The sequence below is a fragment of the Bombus affinis genome, chromosome 17 (assembly GCF_024516045.1).
Source record: "Bombus affinis isolate iyBomAffi1 chromosome 17, iyBomAffi1.2, whole genome shotgun sequence".
Taxonomy (NCBI): Eukaryota; Metazoa; Arthropoda; class Insecta; order Hymenoptera; family Apidae; genus Bombus; species Bombus affinis.
In genome coordinates this window covers 2,318,188-2,342,152 of record NC_066360.1, presented here as the reverse complement: position 1 = coordinate 2,342,152, position 23,965 = coordinate 2,318,188, and the positions used below count along the sequence as shown (strand labels likewise).

Sequence of the window (23,965 nt, the reverse complement as noted above, 5' to 3'; positions counted from 1 at the left end):
TACCGTAAGTTTGTATATAAATATTACTACTATTATTAATCCATAAGTTCTTATCTTTGTAGCAGGTGTTCGAAATGGTCACCTTCGAACCCTGTTTACAAACTTGCTATCGTCGCGTGAACAGAATAAACAAAATACCACGATATACGAAAGAAGAATTACGTCAAACAGGTTGCAGAAAGAAAACAGAATGGGTCGAAGAATGGGTTTGCCGAAGAATTGCCCGCCAATAGAACGTAAATAGAAACAATAGGCAAATTAGGGGCCAACGTGATACGAATTGCTAGTAACAGGGATAAGAATGAAACTGAAGAAGTACGATATACATCAACGCCGTACGAAATAGAGGTCGTTGCTTATACATTTTTGCGACGTTATTAAATAGTTTCTTACTTTTACTCGCAACCTACTTATTGCCGAAGCTTACAACGGGCGAAAGCCAAACGCAAGAACAATAGTAATAAAGAAAAATGTTTACGAGCAGCTCGTTCATTTTTATGACACGTGTACCATTCTTCTGCGTCCACGCAAACGGATAAACGAAGATGCAACGAAGCGTCGTTAACTGGCTGTAGTAACGTAATTTTACGATTCTTGATACGCTTGATTATCGCTGAATTTCCATTCTTTTCTTCCCCGTAAAGGATTTGTTACCCATTACGTTCCTTGAAAATGAAAAAATCATTAATAGTATTCGATGTTACGCGATGTCGTTCGTCGTAACAGCTAATTGGTTAATCAACGCCGAAGCATTCGTTTCTTTACGTTCAGTATCTTTGAAAATATTTAATAAAATTCTAATTAAATCATCGCATAGGCATATATACACGGTGGTACGTCAAAAACGTTCTCTGTTAAATGTCGTAGCTATCTGTAGCTGCCGGGATGTTATTCCTGACGGTTAGAGATATTACCACCAGTCGAAAAGAGAAAAAGTCGATTACTTATATTCGCCAATTATTCAGAAAGGCTTACATTTTGCAGAGAATTGGCGACGAGAAAATTAATAAGACGATCAACGAGAGAATTAATCGCTTCGGATCCTTTTCAACGGGAAACCTTTCCCCTCTAACGAGAATTCTACGAAATAAACGAACGCTAATCTCTGTTGGAGAAGTTTTACCAGCGTTCTGACACTTTCTTCTTTATTCTTGTCTCTAGCCTGCAACCCTAGCGTTTGCACGAGACGATACTCATTCACCACGGTAGATACTTCGAATGCATTGCTTTCAGCGGATTATGTAACCGGTCGTACACCGTGCACGCGTATGTCACCGGATTTAGCGATGAAATAAATTAGCCTACGTTACGTGTCATTGATATCCATTTTAGATGTCGTTTATCGATGTAAATCTTCTCGCGAGGGTCGCTCGATTTTTCCTTCAAATTAGCCGACACGTGCATTGGCTGTCGGTAGAATCGAGAGATAAATAGCGACGATATTTGTATAAATTTGTTATATAACACCCAGCACATGCACTGGGTGTCTCGACTAAACGGAATCACCTAAATCTCTAATGTCTTTTGTCTCACTGGTCTTACGGCAGTTGCGCAAATTTCCACCAACTCTTACGCTGGACCGGGTCCCATAGTTTAGGAAGAATACAGCGAACAAAAGATCACGTCGACCGGTATAAACAGATATGCGGAGTTCTATTTAAAAAAATACCGATAACCTTGCAGCCTCGTCAAGAAAAAGAAAACTGAGAGAAGATTCTTTCCTCGTAAGTAGTCCAACTTTGTCCTGAGAAGCTACCTTATACGATCGTAAACGGGGCAGATATCTTAGGCGATTTCGTTTAACTGAGACAACCCTGTACAACGATATAGGTAACGCTGCAACGTAGTAGCATTGAATTTTCTATTAACAATACATTCTTGTATAATACGGACAGTATGAATAATGTAGTTCGTAGATTGATCTTTTTGCTGTTCGACTGACAGCATATTTATGGAGCTCAAAGTATCGACAAAAGGTACAGCGGTTTATCTCATTGGCAAATGGAAATTTTGCTAGATACAAGATATCTCAAGCTTTTTCTGCTAAACTGGTGTTTGAATAGTTTTTACATTACTATTTTTTGCACGCATTTTTTACACGAGTAGGTAATTTTGTAGTGCTATTTTAATTTTGAAAACACGTTTGCCTATTTACAATTAAACGTAACAGAAAGGAGGTTTGTGTTACGATATTGTACAATATATGCGTGATTGTATCTTAGCCTTTAAGATTCGACCGAGAACAAAATTTATCCGGCAAACATTGATACGTGAGAAAAATTAACGCGAAAAATTAGTAGCGTACATTGCCTAAAGTTGTAGGGAAGAAATTCCCAATATAAGAAACATAATGTTTCCTATAGATGCGAACGTAAAGTCGTGCGATGTGAAAATCCTGTGTTTGTAAAGGCAATCGATATTTACGTACTGTGAAATCGAACAAACACAAACGTCAATTTACTTTTACGCTTTCTCGACGGCAAGTTATTTCGTATATCTCCCTTCCACTTCTTAGCAAAATATTTATTATTTCTGTTCGTCGGATACTTTCATCAGGCCCGTACACCTATAATACTGTACTATAATACGCCACTAGAATATGCTCGAATGGAAAACTCTAGGACACCCCGTACGTGTAAGATTAATATCCCACAGGAATCTATTTTAGAAGCGAAAAATATCGTTACATATGTAAGCATATTTGTATTTCGATTTTACTTCTTAATACGAGCTTCTGACAAATGGAACTACCGTAATGAATTCCACTCGGCTATCTACAAGATACTTGTTGTACGTTGTACATGTACCTTACTAACGAACTGAATAAAGTCGCTGACAAATGTAACGAGATAACACCTGACTGCGTTGAAAGGATAAGGAAATCAATGGCAAGGTGGTCGCGATCCTATATCAAAATGCAAAGTCATTTTCAAAGCAGAGCTACTTCCTGGCCTCCTTACGCCACCTCTTGCGTATAAAGACGCACAACTTATCTTTCTCCCTTTTTCCTCTTCTTTTTCCACGCGCCTACTTAACGATTGCGTTTATTTGCCGATGAAATAGGAATTAGCAGACGCGATCGAACGAATGCAAGTTAAGATTTGTATTTTGAGCAATACTCTTATATTTCAGAACGTAAACCGTACATACAAAGTACAGGCTAACGTAAGACGAGTTGAAGCTAAAAAGTTGACTCAGATAAGGAGCGCGTATTAAAGGAAATGATTATACAATATTTCTGACATAGTATTAAAACGAATCTAATTCTACGCCATAAATTCTGATTATATTTTGCATTAATCGGCTACTTTTCTAGATACATTCTACTTATGTAAATGTATAAATATATCGATATATTCTTACGAGTTGGCTACAGGCAAACTTGGTACATTATGTAACGCAATATTTACGAAGGATCTGGATGCTTACTATTTATTATTCGGTTACTGGGAATTCGATCGATCACAATCGCTATCGACGACAGGCGTAATTTAAGCGACAGTTCGATCGGATTTCTGCCAATCTATAGGCAATACTACGAAAGAAGCAGATACGTTTCTCAATAATAATTTACGAGTATAATCCATTTGGAAGCTTAGAAAACTAGATACATGAGATTTCTCCGAATTGGCAGTAAGCGTGAAGCGTGCTAACTAGATGTTTGTGTACTTCTTTCTACGTGAAAGGAAAGTGAACCACTTATAATAAAATATGATCCTGTGTCAGGCTCGCAAATGATAAAATATCCTTAAATCCGTTGAAAGTAAAAAATTTATGGATACATCGATCAACGCATTTTAACTTACTCGTGTCTAACTCGTACCTTACTGAAAAGGATTTAAGGCAGATATATAATGTCTCTTTCTCGTATTTCTTTCGCCTAAATAATACAGAGAATAAAATACTGCGCGACACCAGAAATGATACAGGACACAAGCCTTCGAAAGGAAGACACAAGGAGAACAGTGAATTCCTCGTACAAACCCAAATACAAAGACCTGAAAGAGCTGAGAACGTTGAACACTGTGCACGCGCGAAATAAACCTTCGAATTAGAATCAAAAGAACCCTAACGCGGATAAGATTGGCAGGAAGAAAACAATGGAAAATCAACAGACTACAATACCACGATATATAAACGAAGAAGGGCAAACGTGTGACAACATAAAACCAGAATCAGTGGGACGCGTACCAAAAATAAAAATACCCAATACACAGGGCACTCGGACGAAAAACGTACACAAACAGAAACAACAGGCAAATCACAAAGACGAACATCGAGAAGGATTTGTAAGCAGCTCGTTCGGGACCATGCGATGTTAATTACTGGTAATAATAATGACAATGGGAAATAAAATTGGAAATTTAGCCTACAAAGGCCAGCGTTGCGACACAAACGTTCTGTATCTTTACTTAGAAAGGAGTTGCTGTGCACTGTAACTTCTAGAATTGCATTCAACTATCTTTCTTCTAGTTTTGTAAGGATTGAGTTACTTGTACAAAATGTGCATGTTCGTGAAATGTTGGTGGAAAGTTAGACGTGAAAGGAAGGATTTGAGAAGATTAGCCTGCAAAGTGCACTCATGTGTATCGCATAGAACGTTTCAGCTATTCTATATGTTCTTTATTATTCCATCTACTGCACATCAATTTATCGATTCGTTATTAAACCGTTGGTGTTTTCTGCTTTGAAAATGTGGCAGAATATGCAAATCCATAAACCTTGGATATTTATGCAATTTCATACTTCTAGGAAGCTAACTATGAAAATAGAGTCTACGTGATCTGTATCAGCTACTAACTAGTATAATAAATATTTTACTTCGAATACATTAGATGTCTCTGAACATTCTGTGTATTCTATGTCTTTATGCATGTTTAGATTTCCAGTAAGTTCATAGATATCCACAATCTGTGAATAAAATATGCGCAGAGGCATATGCAGAAATATCGAGAATACGATAATATACGAATTTTTATTATTTAGGCACCACGATTATAGTTTGTATTACAGTAATCTACGATTGTGATTTAAGTCGCAACCAACTGATTATTTATCGATTGCATATAATTAATCCGTAATCTTTATCAACTAAAATTTTGAATTTCACGCAAACATGCCTACAGCTGAACATCGTACTACCGTACGACGTGAAGAAGACACGCTTAATCTTACTGCAGCTGCATTATTCAGCTCCTGTTCGTTTCCGATCATTTGACTTCTTCATTTATTCTATCAGAGATTTTCCACCTTGAGATTACAGTTCGGTTAGAATCGCTCGTGGCGTGAGAAGAAAACGCGACAGCGAAGCGTCTGTCATATGGGAGAAACAATCGCCTGCAAACGACTATATAGCACGAAACCGGTTCTACGATATTAGCGAAACAAATAAAGAAAGAGAAGCGTGATTTACCTGCCGACAGTTCCAAGACTCCCCCTCTTCTTGTCAGGAAGACAATAGTCCGGGCTTTTCGTGGTGTACAACAGATTATCGTGATGATATAGAGGCGGTAGCCTGCCTCCTGACCTCGGCCGAACTTCCGCCGCAGTTGCGTATCTCCGAAGCAATCGACTTCCTGCGGCTGCTGGCCCCGAAGAACCAAGACCTCTCCAACAGGTACGCACGCTGCACGACCCGGAAACTCCGTGACATTTGCATTCCAGGGTCAAGGATTGTTCTACTGCCTTGTAACGATTAAATACACACAGATCACACGTGAATTCTGTTAACTTACGTATTTCTTGTATTTTATTTGAAGCGTACGAACGAATAATTGAAATTCCTCGGTGAGGCTCGGAGTTCATTTAAAGAGAGAAAATATAGCAAATTGCTCGATCCAAGTATTTGCTTTTCACGGGAAAGTTTATATTAGCGCGGAAAGATGTTGCGTCTTTTCGACAAGATCCAACAGCTCGCTTATTAACGTGTTAATACGGTAATTTAGTTTGTCGTGTATCAGTTTTTCCTTTCGTTTTCGATCTGTTCTCGTTTCTCATATTTTGATCCAAAGTACAGCTTCTACGTTTCTAATTATGCTCTGAAATATATGAATTTGCGTAAAAATCCGTGGTCTAATAATTACCGCGTATTCCTAAAGCCGGAAAAGCTACACGAATGAAACGTATAATGACGAAATGATTATCAGCGTGGATGCAAAACGAATCCAAATCCTCCGTCTTCCTCTTGTTCGTCGCTTTAAATTAATACGATTATTTCAATTACCCTTCGACCCGCCCGGTTGTTGTGCATGTTAACAGCGTGCATAAACTTCGCGGTTGCACCTGTGCCAGGAGGAGTGGCGCCTTGGAGAAATCTCTTGGCCATCCTGGAAGCGGATCTGACGTCGTCGCCGCAGCCACCCCATTTGAACGAGTTCTTGGCAGAAAGCGTGCCGAACGAGAGCGACGTGGCGGTGAAGGACGAAGGTGAAATCAAGGCGGACGGTGACGGTGGCTCTCTTCGTGGTGGAGTGGCGCAGGAACAAGCCGCTAGACTGCCCAGGGCGCATCCTCTCGCTAGCCTCCAAACTGCAGCTGCAGCCGACATAGCGTACACGAATGCTTGTTCTCTGGTTCCTGTTACGGCAGATTGCAAAATATGTCTCTTGCATTTAAGAGTTCTCTCTTCTTTTCTCCCACGGAGAATTCTACAGACTTTCCAGCTTTCGTTCTATCTGACTTAATTTTCTAGTTACTTTACATTGTAAGATCTTAAATGGAGCAAAGTTTGATATAATTTTTCGTTAAGCGTAACCCAATACTTAGGACAGCGTACCTTTCGAATAGGTAAATAATAATAAATTAATTAAAACGACTCGGTATCCTGATTCGTTGCTTCCATCCTCGTCGCAAAGAAAACCTTGCCCAAGCCTGTTCGAGCTAATGAAATTCGTTATAAACTCTCGATAAATCCGGACTTACAAAGAAAAAAGGAATGAAAGAAGAAGAAAGCTGAATGAAAACGTAGTAGCAAGCCGAACACGTTCTCTCTTGCAACGGGCATTGTTCGGCTTGTCCATTGGCAAATTTGCTTAACAAGCTCGCGTTTAATTCTATTTTCGTTACATAAGAAGCTTTGCCGAGGCTGCTGCTAAGAGCAAAGGTCTTCCGATGAATTGGGTCGAAGGTCGAAGCGACGACGCTGCGATTTTCTAATAAGAAATCTCCGAGGGGGGCAATTAACGTGGCAAGAAGTCGAGTCTCTCGAACGGCCCCGAATAAAATCGGTAATGGTACGGTCCGTGGTGCCTTTAGAGGTCGCCATTCACGGTCTCTCCTCCAGCCGGTTTGAAATAATTGAAGGAAAGCTGATTAGCATAGCGGCAGCGAAAGGGCGGCTTTTCCGCTCCTCCGATACGTATCGAGCAACCGTGTGTTTTTCATCGCCACTGCGAACCTCACGGGCCGAAGCTTCTCGGTTTTCTCATTAATGAAGGATCGCTTCTCCTGCCCCGAGGGGAACACTTTTATTTACAATATATAATTATCGTCAAACGGCCAACAGTTAATCCGACATTCGCTGGCAACCGCTGCCAGAAAGGAAGGAAGCAGCAGCTTTGATAATGACCACTAATTGAGCCGCTTCTTCGAGGCCTTCCCATTTAACCTGATACGCTTCGCGGGATATACGATCCTCGTTTTCAGACTCGTTTGACGTTTCTAGCAATAACTTTTCGTTCTACCGGCGCCCTCAAAAAAGCTTTCGCAGAAGAGCACAAAGAATCGAATGTCTTGTTCGACGGCATCTAATCCTAATTTATTCTCCTCCTCCGTTTAAAAACATTGATCGCTCAATGGAGTCTGAACTTTTCTAATCCGATGCAGCTACGCTTTCCAGTTGAAGCGTGCTTAAGAAGTTTCTTAAATTGTACGAGCGTCTTTGCTCGAGAGAAGCAAATGATTACTCGCAGGCTGATTAGAGGAAGTGGGTTCTAGCTCTAACTGCGTTAGCGTCGTTGGACGAGAGAGGAATTTTTCTCAAAGCTACGCGAACGAAATAATCGCTCGTTTTACTTGCTTCCTCGAGCGATGAATGTGACGATAACGATACGAGTCGAGCAATTGACGCTTTTCTACTCTAGACTTGTTAGTTTAAATTAATTCCCTGAAAAGTTTACCTTTCTTCGTTTCGTCGCTTTTCTAGCAAACTAACACGACAGTATGAAAGGCAAATAGGGATTATAGAATAAGGATCTTTCGCAGGAATGAACGACTTTGCGCGGCTCCACTTTCATATTCGTGTAAGTTCATATCTAGGAAGCGATTTCCAAGAACGATAATACGAATAACTTCCAAGTGAAAGAGAAGGATTTAATGTTGGCGACATGTTCGTGTCAACTCGCGAATGTTGTTCACTTTCTCTGATCAGCCAGTTCATGCATTAACGAAACAAATACATTACGACAGCTCGATGTATCGCCCCGAACCGTATCGAATCGTCGTCGTGATTTACCTACGCCTTTGACAGAATTTAGTATGCTAAATATTACAGTCAATCAGATATATATATACCCATATACGTAATCGAATTTTCAATTAAATTCCTAGAACCCAATAAGTTATAGGACATGGATATTTCCACGGAAATAAAGAGACACGTCGTTTGCCATATCGTGCCATGTTACGTAATTTTATCTTGTCTGATCTAAAACGTAGAAAACTTCTATGCATTAAAATTCGATAAAGTATTTATTTATCGCATCTAGAATTTTTTCTACGTTTTCTAATATCAAGTGAAATTTATGGGAAAGTAAACAGTAGGCAAACACGTAAGAGAGTATCGTGGTTCGCAAGCATGTACATCGTGAATTCTGGTTTTTCGCTCGTTATTACGTTCGTGATCTTGAGCGATCTTAGACGACCATAGTCACGATCTTCTTCAAAAGGGCTACACGATCGTCTGTGTTCAGAAGTACACGGTTCCGTTGAAAGAGGACGAAGATGGCCTTCAAATCTCCTTCAATCACCATGACCAATGGCTCTTTTTACGAACGTTTCTTCTTTTCTCAAAAATCGAAGGAGAAGAATTAAGCTTAGCCGACTGTACAGCCGCCTGAGAAACGCATCTTCGGCAACACCATCATCCTCTCTCTTCCTCCATAATTCCTCTCAATTTTCTCGACGCGCTGTTCCAACTACGTTTCATATTTCAGCGAATACCTACGACTCGATATCTCTTTTCGCGTCAATGTCTGACGAAATAGAATCTTAGATGAGCCGGGAGGGCAACTTCGTGACTGGCCTCCGCGGTGTTAAATAAAAGGTGTCGAACATCCGACATAGAACGTACCGGTAAGTAATTCAGGCGTATAATCCGGCGCACGCTCGATGCTGCTGCAATTCCACCTACGATGTCGAAATGCTTGCTGGCATACCGTCGATGTATCCCTGGCCGCTTGCACCAGGCTGGCCATAACGTCCGGCGTCGCTCTGCACGCCCTTGCCTGCTTCCTCTCCAAAAGGCCGGAGCTTTTCGCGCTGGTGCAGGCCTCCCTCGTCCATGTGTAGTCATCTCCGGTACGACCGAGAGCCCTGCAATTAAACGGCTCATGAGACGTCGATGATACGTTTGAACGAAAAGGGCAGCACGGGGAACATTTAGGTTTCGCTTTAGGAACGTTTCTTCATTTATGTCCGTCACGTTGCCAATCGAATTTCCCACGGAATTAAAACTTTCGAAAGGGGAAGCTTCTTTTGGATAAATAGAATTTACTTGCTCGTAAAATCTTTGCGAGAAAGATAGAGAATGTATCTGTCGCTCCAAATTGAACGATAGCAGGGAGTACGTTGAAGGAACGCGCCGTCGAAAGCAGAGAAGCAGGGAATAATGTATTAGAGTACTCGTGCAACCCCACCTACGTTTACCAAACGTTTCTCTTCAACCTTGCAATACCCATCCACGCCCGAACGATGGTCACTCTCCGCGTTATAGCCTACTAGCCATCCACACACGCGAAAAGGGCTTCACCCTCCATCGTAAATCCGCCTATGCCCAAACAACTCTTACCCTCGCTACGAGTCGACATCCTGAATCGAAGGTCGAAGGACGAAGAGGTCACGCAGTCAATTTTCCAAAGGACGAAAACCGAACGATTAGATGCGACAACTGATTCCAAACGTATGGAAACACACGTACCAGGTATGTAAATATGAAACCGGAATTTTTATATAGAAAATACACGTTTATGAAAATGATTAAAAATATTTTATTCGAAGTATTGCCCATCGCTAGCTATACATTTTTCCCACCTGTCTGGCAATTGGTGGATACCACGTCAAAAAAACTGTCGCTCTTTTGAGGCAAACCAGTCGTCGAGCCATTTTCGTACATTTTCGTAAGAAGTGAAGCGCTGGTCAGAAAGTGCGTGTCCCATCGATGCAAATAAATAGTAATCGGACGGAGCCAAGTCTGGCGAGTAAGCCGCGTGCGAAAGTATTTCCCAACTGAACGCTTCGATCGTTTCCTCGATCGGTTTTGCTGTATGCGATGGTGCATTATCACGAAGCAAAATTACTTTGTGTTGCCTTTTTTGATATTCTGATCGTTTTTCACGCAAAACTCGATTCAAATCGATCATTTGTTGTCGGTAGCGCTCAGTATTAACGGTTTCGCCAGGTTTTAACAGTTCATAATAGATCACACCCTTCTGATCCCACCAAACCCTTGCCCTTGCCCTTCGATATCCCTACTACACACGCGTTTATTAGATGTACCGCGGCGGTTGCTGCGCGTGCATTCTTCCAAACATTCGGCAGAAAAACCACCATAAGGATATCGATGGCACATTAGGCACGTCGGTCTTACGCTTTGAAGATATAGCGCTTTGTGTCGCGAAGCCGTTGGAAAGTTCCGTGCTCGTGTGCCGCCACAATAGCAAAATGTGAACATTGTGATATATAAATATTACGACGAAATAAAACGATGGGATCATCTTTAATATCCACGTGTATACGCGTATAGCATAAAATAAAGTTTGCCGGAAGCATACGCGTGCTCGGACTACCCCTACGTACCGGTCACGTTCGGTAGCGACAGGCTCTGAGGTGACCGAGCGCGACGTTCGAGTGCCCGACTAACGGTTCGCGGGCAATGAAACAGAGCGCGCCGAGTTTAAGGAAAGGAAAGAAAGGTCCGTCAATATCGAAAAATTCTGTGTCGTTGAGTTTTCCTTGGTTATAAATAGCCATCGACTGCTTCAACCGCGATATTTCTGAAGATTCGACGACTTTACGGCGACAAACGTAATTTTCCTGTCCTTGATGTTCGTCTTGCCGTCAGCCTTGTAATCTATTGCTTGGCTTCGCTCGTGCCTCGAGTTTATCCTACGACGAGTATCTCCGCGCGGAAGTGACGGAGGGATCCAGCGCGTAGGACGCAGCGAGCGAACAAATCTCGAAAATGGAAACTTGAGGTTGAAATTCACGGAACGGAGGTGGTTCTATCGGACGGTGAGTCGTTCGCGCTACGGTTCGAGCAGAGGGCCGTAAATCAGGGGTGAATTTCGAAAATTATAGGGCGTGAAGCTGAAAGGTGGCTTTAAGCGGCGCGGGTGGATACGTGCGCCGCGGCGCAAACCGTACCGAGGATAATTACGGACACCTGAAAGTCGAAATGGCTCGGGCACGGGATACGTCTAGACGTAACAGCCCTGGGAATGGCCGGCTCGCCAACCCCGTGTCAGCAGCCTACCCTCGAAATTACCCTATCAAAAGGCCATACCTCTAATTCATTATTCCGTCGCCGATCGCACCGCTGCTGTCGTTTCCAAGATGCCATTCGCGTTATATGCTCGTCCCCGTTCATGACGCTCATACACCGGGACAATCGTAAATGCTCGCGTTCCCCATTTCTGCGGGGATTTACGTCCTCCTTGGCTTCGATATCAACTAGGCATCCCCTCCTTCTTCGTCTGCCACGCTCGTTTAACGACCAACTCGCTGCACGAAGCCTCGTTTAGATTAAACAAGTTATACGAATTCGAATTAACGTTATACCGCCTCACGAAAGTAGTCGAACGCTTATCGCAACAAATCGAGTTTATGCCAGTGTTTATGCAGCGTGTGCCGCGTGACGCGACTCGTTATTTCTCCTCTGTTTGCGACGATGCTGTCGACCTTATTACAAATGACGACGAAATATTCCCAAAACACTTTGTTTTTATAGCGAAACCGAAGCTACTTCGGACCGTATCTTGTTTGTTTTCTTTTTTTCCTTAGACGGGGCTAGGTCGAGGTTGTAGGGGACTTTAGCACAAATTCAACGAAGCGTACTACGTGATATTCTTATTAACTCGATACCTGGTTTCCAGTAAGCTTTATTTTAACGCCTGATCAAATTTCATTGCGCGATAGCGTATTCTACTCTTTTGCAGAAGTTTCAGCGAGTTGTCGTTGTCAAAGTGGCTGCATGTACCAATCGTATGTAGAAGATCATGTAACACGTATTCTTGAATTTGTCCTACAGTCCTCTACAATCTCGTGAAAAATAGTTCTAAGATCTGACAATGTTCTCCGACGTAAGATCTTAAGAAACGTTCAGATGGCCAATATTATCGTCGATATTTAAAGTTCTCAACATTGTATTGACGATAATACTGAGAATCTGAAATATTGGCAACGATATTAGTCATCTAAACGCTTTTTAAGAATATTCTGAAAACGTGTGTAATTCGCTGAAACGTTAAAACGATAATGTCTAGTGAAATTACTCTTAAAAAGAAAAGATGCCGTGTTATATTTGTGCGAGGTTATTTATCGCCTTATGCGAGAGTGACACGCACCACGAATGAAAGGGGACTTTTTTGTCAATGGAAAAAGAAGGAAGCGAATTTATTTCACGCGTCAAGCGCTTCGGAACGGAACCGAGGGACGCATTCCTCACGCATGGCTCATTAAATTCACGCACACTGAAATAAGGACGCGCACGAAAGACCAACCGACCATGTTCGTGCGCTGCTCGCCAAATTGTTTGCCTAATTTTTCATCGTCCTCTCGCAAAAAGATAAGTAATTTCAGTGGCCATTGAACTTTCTCCGATTCTGGTTTCAAGCTACCGGTATAATCAGAATTCATCGGAAATATATATTAAAAATATTCGAAAAATATTCTCAGCGTTCTATATCTTCTTCGATTTAAAAGAAAAAAAAAATACGATAAATATTTGGTTGCCTCAAAAGATTCTTTCGTTTTACAAGGAAATAATAGACACACAACACTTTTTGTTTTAATGCAAACGAGACGTATCCTACGACGGCTAGAGGACCATTAGGTTAAGTTGACTACACGATGACAGCCAACCGGGCTTGTAGAGGTTAGAAAAAGTTTCTAATAAATAATACTGTATCCAAAGACATATTGCAAGTATAAACCGAGCAATAAACTATCATATTATATACAAATAAAATTATTAGTAAGAATGTCATAGGTAATATAGCGTATATCATAATTTTGATATGTATAGGGATATTGAAAACTTAATTTATATCTGATTGCAGTTTTATATAATTATTTCGTGATACTCGTATTTCATACTTCTTTTATATCTCTTTGTTTTGTACGTACCGTTAAAACCATTCTCTTTCTTGCAAAATTGAAAGACAACTGAGACATAAAAATTAAAGTAACTGCTCCACATCGGCCTAACCACTTTTCATGCAAAGCTTCAACGTCGTGATACATTCTCTTCGTGTTTTTATTTACGTACATATGTATATAAAAGTGCATCGCGATTGGCTGCAGGCTTCGAACGAACTAAGAGAAAGATAAGAAAAATTACAGGCATTGGTACAACTTAACGGAAACAAATTCAAAGGAAGACAGATTCGGCGTTCAACAAATGACACTTGACAGATTTTCCGTACAATTATGTAAATTGCTCGTCTGAAACATGCTGCTTGATAGGCAGCAATTATTTTAATGCGAGTGTGAGGTTTGCTTTCGATTAGTTTCTTTTTTTTCATTACAAAATATGATTGACAGAACTAAAACAAGCAGCCTGTAATCCTCGTCGATTCTTCGTTCCATTTAATTATAAATTATAAATATATATGAAATAATTTTTAATTAAATTTTAATTAAACCTCAAGTTGATATACGTATATAAGTTTCATTTGACAGCTAAATAATAAAATAATTTGAAGAAAAATCAATTGCTTGTTCAAAGAAACTAACGCATAATCATTGCAAAAAATAACATCCAATCAAATAAAATAAATATTACTTAAAACACTATTTCTCAAATATTTTACTTAAATAACGTTCAAGTTAAAAACAATAAATGTAAAAAAAAGCATTGTTATATTCACTTTGTTAATTTTCTTCTTCTTAAGCATATTCTGGCGTAATAAATCAAACAGCATATTAACAGAACATTCTAGGACATAAAGGATACGTGCAATTGGCTTTCTCAATTTCGATCATGAAACGTGCGTTGATAAATCATTCGCAGTGGTAAATACTACGACAGAAACTGTCCGATATCCAATTTGCAACGACCGCGCTTAGATTTGTTACGAGTTATTATTCACGTGCGGCGTATATCATGTCGGTAACCATTTCAATTAGCCAATGAACGCATTTTCGAGGCACTTTCAACAATCGCGGCGAGGTCTTGTCTCGCGAGACCACCTAGTACGCAACAAGTCCGACTACTTGTAGAAGGTGTCACGAATGAAGAATATATCGTTTGCCATTCATCTTGTTTCTTCGCAATCACTGAGGTTTATATTGATGTATCTACTTCCTTTAAGAGAGTCTTGTTCGGTTTTACGTTACTTCGCAAAACGTTCAGCGTCGTTTATAAAATGGCTTAAAAAAGTATTCGAACGCTCTAAGAAACTTTTTATGCGTACGGAAGAGTCGTAGAGCATCAGCCGAAGCTTGTTCTCGTTTCTACTGTTAGTTAACTACACTACAGGTGGAGAGCTAAATGCATACTGGTATACTGTTCGATGTTACAAGTGTTGTAAGACGTTTACGCTGGTCTTCCCTTCCCTGTAGTCTTCAATTATCCAAATATTACAATTATTCGGCTAACGCTATACAAATTCCCACGCATATTACCACCCAATCTCAGCATTCTGTTAAACAGCAGCTTAATTTTCTCGAAAACCGACAACGAGCGTATCCAATTATAATAACCAGTTTACCCGCTAAAACGCGAGACGTAAACGCGACGACGTGAGCGAATTCGTACGAATAATCCGCGTGGAAGGTATGCTACCGGTTCGCTCGTTTCCTCGGAATCGATCGGCAGCCGTGAGCTTTCTCGCAAAATGCCTCCTAAATTATAGAATCCTAAATTAGCCGGGTGGAAGAAGAAAAAAGAAAAGAACGTACCCATAAATTGGAGGAGATTTGGCCGGCCTCCTATACGCGATCCATTACGTGGAAGAGTGTATAAGGACAAGCTTATACTCCCGAGGAAGTTCATGGTCGTTCACGGGTGTGTACATTCTTATGAAAATGCGGCGAGCTTCAATAAAACTCCGTGATGTACGTTTCGAAACGACCGAATGGACAAGTACCTCCGATGTCGGATGCAATTTCGAAATTCGTTTTGACTGGTGGAATCGTAAAGTGGCGTTTTTACGGGGCTGATAATAGGTCGGCGCCTACGATTCCCAACCGAGGACCTCTCGTGTGCGGCCACCAGCCCGTTTTCAACCGAAGAGGAAACGAAACGAAGTAGCCCTCGAGTTCCGTTAATATTACAATTCCGGATGCAGTCATTTTCACTCTTTATAGTTCTTTTATCTACCTCGTTATCTACACTGAGTCACGAAAATATTTGGACATTTATCATAGAAATCATTTGCATTCTACGCTTTATATAAAACATTTTTGAAAGAAGATATTAAGAAATGGCCGTTTATGTAACTTCTTGCGAGCGTAAAATTCTTGCACAACGTTTAAGAATATCTCTCAAGCAACACAAAATGTTCAGCACTTATTTGAAATATGAAAGTGAATATTGAGGTTAATTTGTATAATATAATTGACTTTGATGATTTCTGTGAAATATGCATACTTATACTAAGTATCTTTCAATTTATACCTGTTTTAGTACTTGTGTCTTAATATTTCTGTCAAATCTCATAATAGTGCTAATAAAATTTTAGGATGTATCATATAATGCACATAATATACTCATAAAAGGTGTCTGCAAGTATCCAAATACTTTTAAGAGCCTGTGTGTAATCGTTATTCTTCTTACATTAGTCCTAATTTGGAGAATTTTTCATGATCAAACATTGAAATAGTATTTCAAAATTGTGTACAAACTTAGATGAAGTAAGATTAGGTTTTATCAAAGTACAAAACATATATTAGGGTAATGGATACATTACCTCCAAGTTGGAGGAACAGAAAGAAGTTTTATAATTTGAAGGAAAGTTCACAAGAAGTTTATAAAAAATATTCCTATAAAATACTTCAATTTGTTCAAGTTTCACAAAATTATAATACCTATATAGAAGGAAAACATAATAATGATGAAAAGAATATTTAGAAACTTTTTGGAATCCCTTCTCAGAGTTATAATATGAATTTAATAGAGTTTACAAACACAATATATACAAATGAGATAACAAAACATGTCCAAGAAGATAACTTGAACATTTTCAAGTAAACATTGTGAAGTATTACATGATAAAGAGATACAAAGTAGAAATTTTCAATTTTAAATTTTCATAGTGATTAGATGACATATTTCTGGTTCTTTAGTTTTCAAGTATGTTTTATCAACACGTTATTTTATCATAAAAACCATCAAACTTAAACATCAAGACAGACCTCTAAATTCACAATGGAAATTTTCTAAAAGTCTGTACTTTTGCCAGTGGAATACCACAAATGGATTGTTAAAGAATGTCATTGTCGAATCTAAGAGATCGTCTATCTGCAAATTTGACGGCTTTTATTAAACAACGTATTAATAGAAACGCGATTGAGACCCGAAGAACCGGAAATATATTATCTAGTGATCATGCAAATTTGAAATCTGCAATCTCAATTTTGTTTTTCTTTATCGTGTAATACTTTTGAATTTTTCGAGTTTAAACCGTATATCTGCACTTGCTAATTATCCTGTCACTACCTGCTTCATAAGCTTTTTCCCGCCACGCACAGTTGCCTTCTAACCTAACCTCGCTTTTCTTCCTTATGTTTTTCCTACTTACCTCTTGCTTCCTAGTATAGAATCTATCTTTCCGCCTTTCCACAATCATATTCACTGTTTTTTGCATCCACTTCTAGCTTGTATTCCCTTTTTTTACCCTATCTATCTCCTTAATTATTCAACATTTATACTTTACTCTATCCACACACACGACTGTACACACTATACACACTGTACACACTATACCATTAACATATACAATGTACTAATAAAAACATGATTGAAATCCGATAAAAAATTGTAAATGTGACAAAGTTGAAATTATCTTGTTGTAGTTGAACATGCTAATAATTCGTATTATTTTACGTATTCAGAGAAATCAAGGTGAAAATACATTTGAAATATCGTAATTCTCCATATTCGGTAGCAATCGATAGTATCGATACTTTCATCGATGAACGTCCGTTACGTTTGAGAATTCTTGTGGGAGGACCCGTGCCAGGATATACATTATAGATTTCTAAATTGGTTTTGACATATAGATCATAAAATACGATGTTTACAAGCTTGATAATAGCCCGGGTTTCCGAAGATCTTTGAATACTTAAAAACCGATTACCTATAAATTTGTGAGCCCATAACTATTTGATGTCTCAAGGAATTCTGCCACCATTGGGATCGACTAACGTAAATATTAATATTCTTCTATAAATTAATTAATATAGTTGTCAAAGATAATGTTATCCACTTTTAATTATATAAATACCCATACGTTCTTACTGAAGCTTGTTTTCATAAAATTTACACTTTCGTAGAATATAATATAGTATAGTATTTCATGTGTGTTTGTGTGTGTGTGTGTATATATATGTATATATGACACAAATCTCTTACAATTAAGATGGCTGCTTATTCATGCTGTATAATATTTTTTTATTAAATATATGTATGCCGCAAATATCTTGGAATTTCTACATATATTTTTAAATCAGCTGCAAATTATACAACATATAACCATAGCAGTCCTGTCCCACTGGAGTAATAACAAAGTTTCAAAATATTGTATATAACACACACAATATGCACATAAAAGTTTCCTATCGTCCTTATACGTAGAAATCTATCTCATCCTCTAAATATCATAGCAAATACATTATCTTGAATATTTTATACATTTTCATTTATAACGTGTATTCTATAGATTATTGATTACACATTTAAATTAACCATAAACATATAAGTATTGGCAATCTACTTAGTACAATGTATCGTTTAATATAATAATAATTTTCCGATGATAATCATTCTAAACATTAAGAAACATTAATTTGATAATATTATAAATAATATAAATACTAATAATTATTTAATAATATGTACTTTGATTAGTTCTATTCAATGAATAAGTAGGGTTAGGTCTCTTATAGTATAAGTATCAGAATATTATAAACCCGTATAAATAGGGTTCCTACCGCATGAAGGGCATCTAATTACACGATAATACCTCCTACGTTTCGCACAAGAATCATGCAACAGATGATTTACGAGAAAACGGATCGACGATACACTTACGTGCGAATTTTATAAATAGCAACATCCACGCGATGTTGCACCAGTCCGACGTTAATCAGGATACTGATGCAAATTATTATAAATCGATCGTTAATCCTCGTTCGCAACGAGCCTCCTGTCCAGATCACTTTACAAGTGGCAGAGATTGCGCTGAAAGAACGGCAGAGATGGTTCTATAGCATAAAAACGATTGCTGATCTTGATCCAAATGATAGATGAACGTCTTCGTTCGAATCGTTAGATGAAGCATCCTCCAGTTGCTTTCGATTTCAAAATTACGACGCGAGGAAAACGAATTCACAAATATTTTGCTTCGACGTGTATCACGCAGTCATAGTATTGCAAATGCTATTCAGCTGTCTTCTTAAGTTTGCTTCTCTGTGAAACTGGTTTCTAGGTGGTTTGTTTAGAAGCAGTTTCGTGAGAACTGTTAATCTCTTCAGGGACAAATTTATTGAGAACAGGAGCAGATGATTATAATTTTATTTTTGCGTAAAAAGAAATATTATTCTTCATATTTCATTGTATATTAATAACACATACTCCAGTAAAGTTATCAGGCAAAAAGGACGTTCTATCAAGTATTAATTTCATCAAAGTAATAACTCTCATAGTGTGTCAATATTTTGCTTGTTTGTTTATATTCCACAAGTGATATTTTCAACAGTCCCCATTGATATCGAGTATGAAGGCATAGCAAGTGGAAGAAAGCCGTACGACGAATGAACACTGTTATATAATTATACAACTTTTCAAAATACTTCTGAAATACAAAATGAAAGATCTATCTGACCACTATAGAAACTTCTGCAACACCGCTGTACAAAATTCTCACTGTAACCTTACATAAGAGGCTACGTCCGATGGAGACCAAGCGTATCAAATTTTCTCCCGAGCTGAATGCTTGCCTGTGAAAAGAAAGTCCCTTCGTGAGGGCACAATTAACGGGCGAGGCTCATAAATTTCCTTTCCAAGAAAGGTCGGCCCGACGAGAGCACGCATCTTTCATAGGGCTGGACGTGACAGGATCGATGTAGGATTCCGGGCTGTATAGCGACAAAAACAAATCGCGTTGGCGACTTCCGAGATCGCCGTTCGATTGCCCCCGCTAGGCGGGCGGTGTCGATGATTATAAACAAAAGAAAAGGGGGGGGGGGCGCCCAGATGATGGGCGGAGGGCTGGCGGAATGACGGAGGGGAGGCCTCGAGGAGAAAGAGGCTTCTTGGAAAGGACGTTTATAAATCACGAATCGCAGGCAACCCCTAATCTTCCACCCTGTTCGAGCCTCGCTGTCTTCCTCTCGTACTTTTCTTCCCCATTCCACTCGTATTTTGGTTTTGCACGCGAAACCACCATCACTCCTCCATTCATCATCCGACGGCGAGCGGCGTTCTCTCTTTCTGTTTCCGCTTTTCCAACCCCTCTCAGCGTCCCCCATGGACGCGCCCGATGAAATTCGCCCCGAATCACAGGACAATTAACGTCACGGCGTGCAGCTACGTGAAATAAAGGAGGTTCGAGCGATACTACGATCACGTCTGTTGCCGCGTGAGCGATAATGGGATATCTTCATGGTTCGCGAGCAACGGCTAGTAACACTAGGATTTCATATGTAAGCGTCAGATGCGCCATCTACACGTACATTTGATAAAAGCGACCCAGCCAGATCATAAAATCGGTCAGTTAACGTTTACAATTTTCCGTGACGTTATATTCGCAACCATTAAGTCTGATTCACACTAGCGGTCAAAGGTGCGGTCACAGGTCACGATCAATCAAAATCTAGGATTTGACCGAGGCATTCACACTGAACGATCAGAAGCAATCAAATCTCGTCGCCAGTCACTCTCATCTTTATTTGTTCGCCCGGACAAGGAACAAACGAAACTCGCGTTAATCTTTTACGAGGATGCATAAGATGGCGAATAAGATACGTTTGCGGTAGTAATGCGATGAGTGGAAATGATAAATGGAAGTAATTGCGATAGCTGCGTGGCTGTAGAAGTTTCCAGATCATTCTTCTCTATTTCCATCCACCGTTTCATCTTGTCAGATGTGTCGTAATATTTTTTGCCACTGAGATCATATAGTTCGCTGCAATTTCCTACAAATTCGATTAGACGCTCGTTCACCGTTCCAACTGTTGACGGCGATCTTGATCCGGCGCCGCGGTCGACAGATTTTCGTTCGACTCGATCGAACCGCCTGCTGTGGATGCTCTCGTTGGATTACGCGCAAGTGATTTTAACCGGTGGCTGACTTGGCGTAATCTTACCGTACCGTGATCGCTAGTGTGAATCTAGCTTTAATCCTTAACGGTAGAAAGGCTCCGCTATGGGCACATCATACTCGTATATACCATAGAAAACGAATGACTCCACGTATGAAGGGAGCATATGAAGAATTTCTATTTTTATTTCCATTCATCGTCATGTTGTATTCTATTCGACGATCGCGCGTGTTTTGTGTTTTGCGCCAACGCAAACCAATAACGTGGCGTCTTACCTTATACTTACCATTTTACCTTCGTGCGAAGGGGCATCACGAGGACCAGCAGATACCATTTTCGTAAAGCGTTTGAATATTTTTGTAACGTCAAAGCTACAAGTTTCTTATTCGCCGTTCAACGTTTTATTAACTCTAAGAGATCGATAAGCGAATGAAATATCTCTATTAACTCACGATATAAACCAATTATTAGAAACATTGTAGCATCCGGATATTTTTGCGACAGATTATATTTGAGGAAGATTATCTGCTTGTAAAAAGGAATAAAAATGTTATAATCCGTTTCTATTTTTATTCCAGAAGTTGCAATTTTATGACTCATCATTGTGCGACGTATACAGATGATCTTTTAGCTATAGATTAATAGATCTAGCTATGACTAGATTAATTGCTTCTGATCAAGTCTACATGACGCTGTTGTGAAAAATTGTAAACTTCGATCGCTGGCCAATATTACGACTATCGCTGTCTTCGTACGTTCACTGCTCCCAGCTAGACGCAATGGTTACACGACCAGATAGGATTTTCTATAAGCATCAATTGTACGTGTCTGGATATACAGTTACTCATGAAAATACTCAAACACTTGCCACAGACAATTTTTACGAATATATTACGAGTGTTATATAAATCCTTCTGAAATATCAATTGCTTCGTAACGAGACACTAATGTCGCGACTACGATGGAAAGAACAGTTTCGGTATTTGATATCCGATTGCTTGACAAGATGTTGGATTTTAAAACTGCTCAACTTCTTGTACGAAAAATATGAAATACGACCTATCCCGTCTTTGTTCTGTAGTCTTCGTACATTTTTACATATTCATATATATTTCATATTTTATATATTCGTACGTATCATATATCTTGAGATATCTCCTTAATTGTTCTTCTATCCTTGGTCTTATGAATAATAATCATAAACAGAGACGTGGGTTCTATTATTCGAAAATTCCCTCGTACCAACAGTTAGGTGTGTCTCATTAATTCGGATGCTGGAGGTTCCACAGTACTATAAATACGTCAAATTATAAATGCGCGTATATAACACACTGTATCTGACATATTAGAATAGAAAGAGAATGGAATCTTATAGAAAATGCCATCATAACGATTCGTTCGTTCGGCCGCGGAAGAACCAGCCATGATTCATAAGAAATTGGCCTCTGGAATGAAGAGAATGATCGGAGGGGAAGCACAGGATTAATTGGTACGAAGAATGGGAATTAAGGCAGGAATCGACGAACGCGCAAGGTTCCGTGAAGCTCCTTCGCAGAAGATTAATCGCACGGAATATTTGGCCGAGGCAAGGGAAGCGGAGGAAATTAGATGATTGTTGATTATGTTTAATGAATTTTGATCCTTCTTTCTTGCTATCGATCTAGCGTAGTCGAATTTCTATAGCTGCGAGAGAAACGAATGTAAATTGCACCCAAAGGCAAACGTATCATTAAGACGAAAGCGATTTGTACGATCGTCAAGATGAATTTAACTGTTTCGAGTATTAGTCGGCTGTTGCACGAAATTTCATTACGCTCGTTGATTACGTTTCATGAATTCTAATCCTCCTTTCTTCCTATCGATTCGGCGTAGTCGAATTTCTGTAGTTGGAAGAGAAACGAATGTAAATTACGCGCAGAGGCAAACCTATCATTAAGACGAAGGTGATTTGTACGATTGCCAAGATGAATTTATAATTATTTCGAGTATTAGTCGATCGTTGCACGAAACTCCATTACGTCCGTATCATAGTGTTTCTCAAGAGTTCACGATTGAGAAAGAAAAGGTTCACCGGCAAGCCTAAATTCATTTTGTTAAAGAAGGTATAATAAATATTCGCACTCTCCCGGTCATTCGATGATCCATATTAACAAAATACACAGGATGATACGGGTCAATTTCCTATTGTAATTGTTAATACTTCTACGTGATTTTCTATACGGAAAATTGTACGTTATCGCGTTGCAAAATTGATTTCCATCGCGAATCGCCTTCTTATTAATTTCACGTGTATCCCGTTGCGTATGTTGTATTCGTTTAAAATATATTTCTGCTGTAATCGTAGTAGCAAGATAGAGAAAACAACAATGGATTGATCCAGCAGATGTGCAGCAAATCAAAGTCGTCATTATCTCGTTTGGATGTACATTGTACATACTACATGTTGCGTATGCTTTACATGTTCATCTTTATCATGCCATTGTTCCAAGTATCTCGTTACCATACAAGATCCAATTTTCACCGCGAATAGCAATAAGTTTGAAGAACAGATCCTGTTCATTTCTTTCAAGTAACGAGCTGGCTATCTCCATTCCCCTAAGCTTCTTATCTATTTTCTTTAGCCTCCCTATATGAGACAAGCGATAGAATGACTTACCTTCGTTTGAACGGTCATTTGTCAGCCATATATTATTCTCGTTGCCTGCTACGTATTATTTTCAGTAATATTTCTTAGAACGTTGTTATCGATGGCGTGTCACAGCCCTTCTTTCGTCTCATTTTCAAACAAGAAACCATCGTATTTCCGAAGCTACCAAATCAGAAAATCTCTTCCTCTCGGCTAATCATATTCCTGCCAATTTCTCTTTAGTCTCTTCGATCGTGTACTTTTTCATACTCGAAGTACCTGCTATTACGGATAGCAAAGCCGCAGTTGCTGTTGAACGTAACGATCGAACATTTCGAAAGAGGCGTTTCAACGTTGGCGTCACACCGCGAACAGAGACGAATCGGTAACGAGGAGATAAATCGAAACTGATGCAGATTT

At 39.4% G+C, this 23,965-nt stretch overlaps 1 protein-coding gene and 1 long non-coding RNA gene across 6 annotated transcripts in view; both read right to left on the bottom strand.

Moving 5' to 3' along the window:
- Positions 1–23,965, bottom strand: part of LOC126926154 (protein Wnt-11b-2-like) — a 30,131-nt gene that overhangs the window by 4,143 nt on the left and 2,023 nt on the right. For 2 of the 5 annotated variants that reach the window (XM_050742270.1, XM_050742271.1), the window contains 3 exons: positions 9,290–9,531; positions 6,224–6,576; positions 5,414–5,685 (listed from right to left, as the gene is read on the bottom strand). In XM_050742270.1, the coding sequence (XP_050598227.1) occupies positions 5,414–5,685; positions 6,224–6,576; positions 9,290–9,531 (867 nt within the window). Of the gene's footprint in view, positions 1–5,413; positions 5,686–6,223; positions 6,577–9,289; positions 9,532–11,719; positions 12,534–13,560; positions 13,750–14,389; positions 14,826–17,177; positions 17,366–23,965 lie in introns of those variants that run through there. The other 3 variants (XM_050742275.1, XM_050742272.1, XM_050742274.1) reach the window with 3 other exon arrangements.
- Positions 19,130–21,028, bottom strand: LOC126926165 (uncharacterized). Its single transcript, XR_007714323.1, has 2 exons — positions 19,530–21,028; positions 19,130–19,451 (listed from the first exon to the last, which is right to left on the bottom strand). It is a non-coding gene; the product is annotated as an uncharacterized LOC126926165 (long non-coding RNA).